Genomic DNA, 9,217 nt, shown 5'->3' with positions numbered 1-9,217 from the left:
AAAAAAAAAAAAAAAAAAAAGGAATATTTCCCCTCATACCACAGTGATATATTCACACCCATGTTTATAACATGGTGTAGTTTGTAATAGCTGAATCTTGGAAACAGCGTAAATGCTGATCAACTGATGAATGGATAAAGATGTGGGTGTTTTATACAGTGGAGCACTACTCAGATATAAAGGATAAACTTGAGACATTTCTAGGTAAATGGATGCACCTGGAGACCATGCTCTTAAGTGAAATAAATTGAACACTCATGTTTAAATACCACATTATTTTTCTTGTGTGAGAAACCAATAGTGGAATAAGGACCAAAATGTATAATAGATATTGAGAAATGGGAAGAAACTGTTCAAATGAGAACAAGGAAGGGCAAGGGGAAAAGGGAAAAAAGACAAGGAAAAAAGAGAAAAGAAGGAAAAAATAGAAACAAAGCTTTTGTAAATAAGGATGAAAGAGGGGTTGAAGGGGGAATGGGAAAAAAAGAAGCAATATATATAATTTACAGGTACAAATTCCCTTTAATGAATGTTATCCTTATGTATATCTAAAATGTACCAATAATGCTGGGCTTGGTGGTGCACACCTGTAATCCCAGCCCTCGGGAGGCTGAGGCAAGAGAATCGCTGTGAGTTCGAGACCAGCCTGGGCTATGTACTGACTTCCAGGTCAGTCTCAACTATATAGTGAGACCCTGTCTCAAAAAACCAAAATAAAATATACCAATAAATTTTTTGCAAAAATAAAAAATTAGAAAAAATTTTTTTCCTCAGGGTTTCTTTTTTCCTGTCAGTTGTCAAGACAAGCATTCATTTGGTGCCTATGGAATATTCAGGATTTTTTTGTATGAGACGGGGGTTTGCTGTGTAGTTCAGGCTGGCCTTGAATTCTTGGCAATCCAGCCTCAGCCTCTGGAGTGCTGGGATTAGTCATGTGGCAGGCATCACAGCCAGTTCCAGAATTATTAAACTGTCTGGGAGATCAGGATTCCCATATAAAATAGAGGATTATGGGTCAGGGATGTAGCTCAGTGGCGCCATGCCTGCCTAGCAAGCACAAAGTCCTGAGTTCAGTCCCTGGTGTGTGTGTGTGTGTGTGTGTGTGTGTGTGTGTGTGTGTGTGTGTGTGTGTGTGGTGCAGAAAGATAGAGGGTTATGGCATGGTGGAAGTCAGCTGGTTTGATGGGGTCAGAGACCTGACTTCAAGCTCCAGCTTTAGGACTCTAGCAAATTAGCCCATCTGGGCCTCAGTTTCCTTGTTTGTGAAGCTGTAATAAAATAGCATGTGGTGAGGTTTAAAAGAGACTTCGTGTGTGAACATGCTCTTCATGGGTTGTCCTCTTTTCCTCTAACTCACAAACTTGCTTTCTCTATGGCCATCTCCTCCTTAGCTGAAAGCAAAGTGGGGTGCCTTCTCTTGCTGACCCACATGTTGCATTTTGTTACTGGCTCACTTGGAATCACAAACAGTCAGTGAGTTCTCTATATACCAGGATATAGATCCCTGGAACTCTAAAGGACTTTCCTTTTAGCCTTACTGCTCTTTCATGAAACCTTTGAGAGGGACTGGCTCACTGACCCTTCCAGGAGAACTCTTCCTCAGAGGTTCTAATTCAAAGGATCTCAAAGACCTGCAACCAGACTTCTCCATGATTCTGAGGAACGGTGGCTTTGGAAACTATTGCCTCACACAGCAATTCCACCTTCACTCAGAAGATATACTGAGCTGCTACTCCATACCAAATACGTCACAGCCCTGGTGATGCAAGAAGAGTTCACTGGCCATTGTGGAAACATCAAAAGGTGACAAAATTCAACAGGTACAATAGCAGCCAGGGACACGTCACTCTACTCTCAGAGTTAAGAATGTTGGAAGGGGTAGGGGAAACACGTTTGCAAGTTGCAGGAAGAAGAGGACAAGCCTTGGAAGAGCATGTTCATACACAGTCTCAATCACCATTGCATGCTGTGTGTGTTTGTGTGTGGGGGGGGTGTCGGTGTGTTTTTGCAGGGAATCAAACCCAGGTCCTTAAGCATGAAGCATCATGCTATTTTATTATGGCTTTACAAGGGAAACTGAGCCCTAAAGCCCATATAGGCTAGTTTGCTGATTCTAGTTATTCCCACTTGGCTTTCATACCAGGCCTCAGAAGTCTCTCTGTAGCTCAAACTCCTTCCCACGCTTAACAGCTTTTCTCAAGTGTTTCCATCAGTAAGCCCTGTGTGTCAGGAGATCTCCACATTCTTTGTCCTCCAGTCCGACCTAGAACCAATCCCATCTCCCTCCTCCTTTCATTTGATCCTATTATTTATCTATACATCCAGCAGAGAATTGTTTTCTGCTCACCTACTTCTCACTCTTGGGCATGTCTGGATTAGACCCATTTCTGACTCAGTTTTGGGCTGGAGATGTTGGGCAGTCCCCTGACAGAACGCTACCCTCTCCCTGTGGGCACCTTGACTCAGAGCTCCAGAAGGCTGGCTGAAGAGGAGGAGGAGCTCCTCGGTGCCTCAGCTTGTCCACACCCCTCCAACCCCAGTCAGGGGTCCCAAAGGGAGGGGGCTGCAGAGCTGAGAACTGCTAATGAAGCCGCAGCCAATTAACGCCCGGGCCAGGGTTGGGGGGCGGATAAAATTAGCAGCCAAGGCTGCAGGAGGGATCGGAAGGCGGGGGTGGAGAAGGTGGGCAGCTGGCTGAGCGGGGCTGTGTTTGTTGGCGGCTAGCAGCAGCCACACGGCCCCGCCCTCCAAACCCGCGCTCCTTCCTTCCCCCATCCCCTCATCCCAGGGCTTCCTCCCTCCCTCATCTGTCTGCAAACTCAGCGCCCACGAAATTAGGAAAGAAAAGGAAGATCGATGACTCCAGATGCCACAAACACCGTTCCCCCTTCTCCGAACCTGCCACCTCCCTCCAGCCGCGCGGAGCTTAGCAGGTTGTCAGCGCTCTGCCTACGCTCTCTCTGCTTCTCCATCCCATTCACGGTCTTAGACACCTTCCCCAAGTCGTCCCAAACAGTCTGCAGGTCGTCCCTGCTCAGGTCTATTCCCTGTCCTCTCTACCAGATTCTCTTCGTCCTCACAGGAGGAGAATCCCCACCTCAGGCAACGTCCTACCCGAAGAGTCACGTTCAGCGCTCTTAAATCCGGCCTTGGATGACCTCCCAGGTGCTGGCTCTTTGCCTCGGTTTCCCTGCCAGCCGCCAAGGAGGAGCTCCTGGGCCCGGTCTCTACCAGACACAAGCCCAATCTGCCCCCGTCTTCCCTACAAAGGTCTCACACAGCCGCGTATTGGATCTCACTTTATTTTGTTCCCTTTCCCGTCTGTGTCTGTTTCGGCATAGAAAAAAAAAATCACCGAGAGGAAGCAGCCAGGGAGGGCAGGTGGAGCTGGACTGCAGGGTTGAGACTGGGGCGGGAGGGGGCAGGGGCCGGGCTTCGCCCCGGGCTCAGGAGCTCTGCTTCGGCAGGCTGGGAGGGAAGGGGGACAGGCAAACAGCCGGCAGAGGCAGGGCACAGCCCAGGGTGTAGGCCTCAGGCATAGAAAAAAAAAATCACCGAGAGGAAGCAGCCAGGGAGGGCAGGTGGAGCTGGACTGCAGGGTTGAGACTGGGGCGGGAGGGGGCAGGGGCCGGGCTTCGCCCCGGGCTCAGGAGCTCTGCTTCGGCAGGCTGGGAGGGAAGGGGGACAGGCAAACAGCCGGCAGAGGCAGGGCACAGCCCAGGGTGTAGGCCTCACAGTGTTAAGGGAGTGCCCGGCCCAGGGCCAGGGGGGCTGCTTCCCCGACCTCCTGGGCACTCCCGGTAAGGGCAAGGGGAACTGTGCTGGCTGAAGTCCGGGGAGGGCTGTCCCTCTCTGCTCCCTGTAGGCTGGGATTTGGTGGGAAGCTCAGGGCCGGGGGAAGGGCGCTATCCGAAATAGGGGTGCTCGCTCTGGAAGTTATAGTCTGGGCACACTTTCTGCACCAGTTTGTAGTCAAAGCTGAGGAAGGAGACGAAGATACAAATGACTTTGAAGGGCTTGGCACAGAGCCAGGCAGCCTGGCTCTGCGTGTGCTCGGTGAAGCACACCTGCGAAGGGTCGTACAGGCAGGGGCGGTGCTTGCGCGCGCGGTTCGTCTTCTCGTACTCCACGTGGCAGTTAAAAGCACGGGACTCTTTGGCCCCAGGCACTCCCAGCACACCCCCGATGGGGCCCGCCAGTGCGCCCCCAAGAGGGCCTGCAAGCCCCGGACCCGCTGCCATCCCCAACGGGGACCCCAGCCCAGGAAGCACCCCCTCCAGGGCCAGCGTGGACTGCAGAGGGTGGGGGGCAGGCCCAGGCAGCCAGACGCCCCCGAACTCCACGAGTTTGGAGGGCGGTACGATACTGACACTGAGGTTGCCCAGGCTGGACGAGTTGTGGCGGAAATACACGCTGAAGGTACCGTTCACGTGGTCCACGATCTTGCCAGTCACCAGCAGCGAGAACTTGAGGGTGTGAACCCGAAAGTAGAAGTCCCCCCAGCCGAAGATCTTTTTGGCGCGGGCCGCTTTGATGGACGGCTTCCTCTTGCTGCTCTGAGCAGGCAGCGCCCCTGGCGCCCCAGCCCGGGCCAGCGCCCCTGTGTGGTTAGCCGGCCAGGCCCAGCTCCAGAGGCTGGCAGTGCCCAGCCCCTCGGCAGGGGCTGGTCGCAGCTCCAGGTATTGCGGCCTTCCAGAATCCGGTATCTGGGTACTGACGGCCTGCGTAGGAAGAAAGAAGGAAAGAGAGACGCTGTTGTCGGCCCTGGTCATCTTGCCTACTACCCAGCCAGCCATTTTCTATAGCCCTTAAGAGACTAAGTGGAATGGCACAATCCATAGGGGGCGGTTCAGGAATGTCCCTTTCAGTAGACCTTTGGCCCTTTGCAACTTGTGTGGTCTTGGCCGAGTCACTTCATCTATCTGGACTTCAGTTTGTGCATCTGTAGAATGACCTGAGAATCCCTGCGTTCTCACAGAGATCCAGTGTGGGCCCATAAGCCAAAGAGATCATGGGCCTGGGAATGAGCAGGCAGTGAATTTCTGCTTCCTGTCCTCTACCCTGGCCCCTGGATGGTTCCTAATGGGGCAGAAAAGACCCTGAATCAGCAGGAAAGGCTGTGGCCCCCTCTACATCCAGCAAGAAGAAAGAGACCAAAACCTGGGCAAAGTGATATAAGCCTGTGATCTCAATACTCAGTGATCCTCTTGCCTTAGGAGGCTTAGGTAAGAGGATCGCTGTGTTTGAGGCCAGCTTGGGCTACATAATGAATTCAAGAACAGCCTAAACTATATAGAAGACCCTGTCTCAAAAAAAAAAAAAAGCCAAAGTTAGCTCAGTGGCACACAACTGTAATCCCAGCACTAAAAAGAGGCTGAGGCAGAAGAATCACAGGGCAACTTCCACTTGGGCAACACAGAGCCCCTGTCCAAAAAAAAAAAAAGAGAGAGAGAGAGGAAGAAGGAGGTGGAGAAGAAGAAGAAGAAAGAAAAAAGAAAAAGAAAAGGTGAGGCAAAAAAAAAAAAAAGAGAGAGAGAGAGGAAGAAGGAGGTGGAGAAGAAGAAGAAGAAAGAAAAAAGAAAAAGAAAAGGTGAGGCAAAAAAAAAAAAAGTGGCTGAAGACCTTCCCACTTCTGCCAAGACAAGCAGTCCATTTCTGCCTCAGCTCTGAGTGTTCTGCAGGGAGGGGCCTCTGAGAACTGGTTGAGCTGAGTCCCTTGCTGTAAGGTGAGGTGTGGGGAATATACCGGCACCCATCCTTCCTGCTTTGGCAGCAGCAGTGGTGGCAGAGGCTGCCTGTCGCCTGTTAGCCCTTCCCTAGGCTTGAGGGGGGGCTGGAGGGACCGCCCTGCTGGTCCCATCACCCCACCTTCTCCTATCTCAGGTGGAGGCTGATCTGGGAGACAGCGCCGGTGGCAGCGCGAGTACAAGATGGATAGAGAGGCGGGAGCAGCTGGGCCAGGCCCGGGCCATCAATTATCTGGGGTGTGTATGGGGGGGTGGCCAGGAGTGAAGGAGACGGGAAAGAGCAGAGAAGAAATATGGAGATGCCGCTCTAGCACTGGAGTGGGAGGGAGAGGAGCGGAGCGTGTCAGAGTGTGTCAGTCAGCCTGTGCTAGCTGCCACCGTGCTGTTCTGTGTGGCCCTGACTGCATGCAGGTCGGGTGGGGGAGCTCTGTGTGTGTCAGTCGGAGGTGGTTGTGCTTCTGTTAGCCTGAATGGTTGTCTGTCTGTCTGTCTTCCCGCAGTAGCTTCATGTGTCTGTTAGGGTATCATGTACATATGTCAATCTGTGGTGATTGGGTGTGTGTGTGGTTGCAGTGACACTGTGTGTGTGTCTATGTGCATCAGTTTGAGACGCTGTGTGTCTGCCTGTTTGTGGTGGCTGTGTATATGTGCTGGATTGACTGTGTATGCGTTTGTGTTGACCTGAGTGAGGCTGTGTGTGTCAATTTGTGGCTGTGTGTCTGTCTGTGGTGGTCTGAAGGTGGCTGTGTGTGATTGTCTGGTGGTTTTACTTTTCCTATCTGTGTTTCTATCATCCTCTGTGCTTGTGTCAAGTCAAGCTCTTTCAAAAAGGAGTGTATGCAGTGACAGAACAAGTGTGGTCTGTGTTCCCATGACTGAGTATGTGTGTGCGCACGCGTGCGTATCTGAATTGTATATGAATGGTCCAAATAAGCACAGTGGCCTACAGACTGTTTGGGGTAGGTAAGGAGGGCTGGCACATGGGTGCCCCTCTGTTTGCACACACCCATGTGTACACACCATGTGTCGACAGGGGACAGTAAGAGCAGAGCCAAGCTGCTGGGCTAGAATCTCCACTGCTTGATCCCTGTCCCTGCAGCACTGCGATCCCAGGTTATTAATGCCGCCGCCACCCGCTAGTCATACATATTTATCGCCCCCCTCTTTCCTCCTCTCATCCAGCCCTCCTCCCAGTCCAGGTGAGGGGGTGGGGGCAGCAACAGTGATTGACTCAGGCAGACAAGCTTGAGCTGGCATCTAACACCTGGAAGGGTGGGCTTGCGAAGGGAGGGGGAAGGCGATACAGAGGGAGAAGAGGCTTCCCAGGGAAAAGGTGGGCTTGAGTCCAGGAGAGGCAATGGAAGAGGGTGAGGTTTCCACAGAGCTCTGAAGAATAGGTTGTTGAACTCTGATCCCTCATCTCACCTTTCTGTTCTTTGTAGGAGAATCCATCCATCCAAGCCCCTCCTCAATCTACCTAATGCTCTGACCCCAACTGCCTCCAAGCCACCTCTTCCCAGTAAATCGCAGCACTCCTATGTTCTGCACCCAGCCTAGGACCTGGGAAGGGCTGGTTAGGTCCAGTGACTCCTCAAAGACAGGCACTGGGGGGAGGAGATGAGATTTGGCAGGGTGAAGAGGGGTGCCAGGATGTGCCCCCACCTCTGATCTCAGACAAATTGCTGTCTCTGCTGCTGTGATCCTGGCAAATCCCTCGGCTTTGGGCACTTGCACTCTCCCACTCGGCACTGGAGACTGGAGACTGGAGACGGCCAAAATGAAAGGGAAGAGTTGGGGGAAAGTGGCCAAGCGACCTTGTTGGGGAGCTTGGACTGGGAGGGGGGAGAGAATGAGTGTGCGAGGAAACGAGCCGAGAAATGGGAACATGGCATAAAATAAAATAAAATCCTCCCTCTGGCTTCCTTGATCGCTCAAGCTCGCTCGCTCTCTCTCGCTCTCTCTCTCTCTCTCTCTCCCTCTCCCTCTTTCACTGTTTTTCTATTTCTCTCTCCCCCTCCAGTCTTCTCAGTCTTTCTGTCTTTCAATTTCTTCCCTCCCTCTGTCTGTCTCTAATTTCCACCTTCCAGTATTCTGCTTTTCCATTTTGTCTCTCGAGCTGTGGTTCCCTCTCCTGTCCTTCAGGTTGTCTCCAGTAGTGGGGGTGGGGGGCATGTGGTAAGGGAGCCCCTCTTTGCCCAGAGCCCTTCTCTCCCCCGTCAGGGCTGAGGGTGTTGTCCAAGAAGGGGTCCCCCTAGCTCCAGAGCTGGTTTAATTAAGCTAATTGGGTGCGGTGACATTTGCAGAGGGGAGAGGCTAGCAAGGCTGTCAGCGAGGGTGGAGGTGTGTGGTGGCTGGGGGCCCCTCCTTCAGCAAGCTCCTCCAGGCCCCTGCAGGCGGGCGGGAGCTGCACCAGGAGTGCTTTGCCCCCAAGGCAGCAGGCCCACGCACCTGAGGGGAGTTGAGGCCATCTCTGGCTGCTGAATAAACTCCACTTGGTGGGGGGGACTCGGGATGGGACAGGACTGCTGGGATTCAGGGAGGAGGATCAGCCTGTCGGCCCCCCAGCCGCATTGCAGGGTGCACCTCCCTTGGGCTTCTGGACTGGTTGGTGGCTCCTTCCTGCCGTGTAGGTCAGGCAGAGTGCTCAAGATTTGGCCAGAGGAGGGGACAGCACCCTGGGGTGGGGAGGAACAATCCAGGCCTGGGTGCGGCTAGGAAGAAAATAGCATTCTGAGCCCCTGCACTTAGAAAGAGGTGAGGACACTGCAGTCAGGGCGGGGTGAAGTTTGGCTGGGAACCAGGGACAGAGATGGGGGGTGAGGACAGAGGTGGGTGGACAGGACAGGCTGGGCAGAGCCCTGGGACAGAGGTGGAGTAGAGCTAGGGTTGGAGACCTGGCAAGCATAGGGGCAGAGCAGAGGTTGGCACCAGGATAGACATGAGGACAGGGATGAAGACATGGGGACAGACATTGGACAGAGGCATGGATGCAGATGAGATAGGGATCAGAGGAATGATGGCGGGTACAGAAAGGACGGGAGCCAAAATGGAGCCTTGGTTGGTGGCTCAAAGGTGGGCATTGGGGACAGGTAGAAATGAGGAGGGCCAAGGACTGGGAGACAGTGGCGATGGGGACCCTCGAAGAAGGGGGCAGAGCAGAGCTGGAGGAGAAGGGTGGTTACTGAGCAGACAGAGGGATGCTGACCCCGATGCACAGACCCAGGAGGGTGGGGGAAGCCAGCCGAGGGAGCTGGAGTGGGAAACAGGGGCAAGGAAAGTGACGAGGGAACAGGAGACAGCTGGGCACAGGTATGAAAGATAAGCTGGAGGAAAAAGGAAGAAGACCACGCTGGGTCAGGCTTTGGAAGGGGCCAGGCAGGTGCAGGCAAGATACCTCCTTCCAGACCCCTGCAGCGAGCAGGGAGGGGTGGGATCTGCCCTTGGGCGGGTCGCCCCTCCCCACCAGCCCC

The 9,217-nt window shown here is 53.5% G+C and overlaps 1 protein-coding gene across 1 annotated transcript in view; it reads right to left on the bottom strand.

Moving 5' to 3' along the window:
- Positions 1 to 3,748: 3,748 nt before the first annotated feature.
- Nxph4 (neurexophilin 4) overlaps positions 3,749 to 9,217 on the bottom strand; it is a 6,247-nt gene continuing 778 nt past the window's right edge. The window contains exons 2-3 of the mRNA XM_010644827.2: positions 7,410 to 7,509; positions 3,749 to 4,721 (exon numbers count right to left, since the gene is read on the bottom strand). Of these exons, the coding sequence (XP_010643129.2) occupies positions 3,906 to 4,721; positions 7,410 to 7,509 (916 nt within the window). The 3' untranslated portion in view covers positions 3,749 to 3,905. The remainder of the gene's footprint in view (positions 4,722 to 7,409; positions 7,510 to 9,217) is intronic.

The sequence above is a fragment of the Fukomys damarensis genome, unplaced genomic scaffold (assembly GCF_012274545.1).
Source record: "Fukomys damarensis isolate Sample0158 unplaced genomic scaffold, DMR_v1.0_HiC HiC_scaffold_15, whole genome shotgun sequence".
Taxonomy (NCBI): domain Eukaryota; kingdom Metazoa; phylum Chordata; class Mammalia; order Rodentia; family Bathyergidae; genus Fukomys; species Fukomys damarensis.
This window is presented reverse-complemented; position numbering and strand designations above follow the sequence as displayed.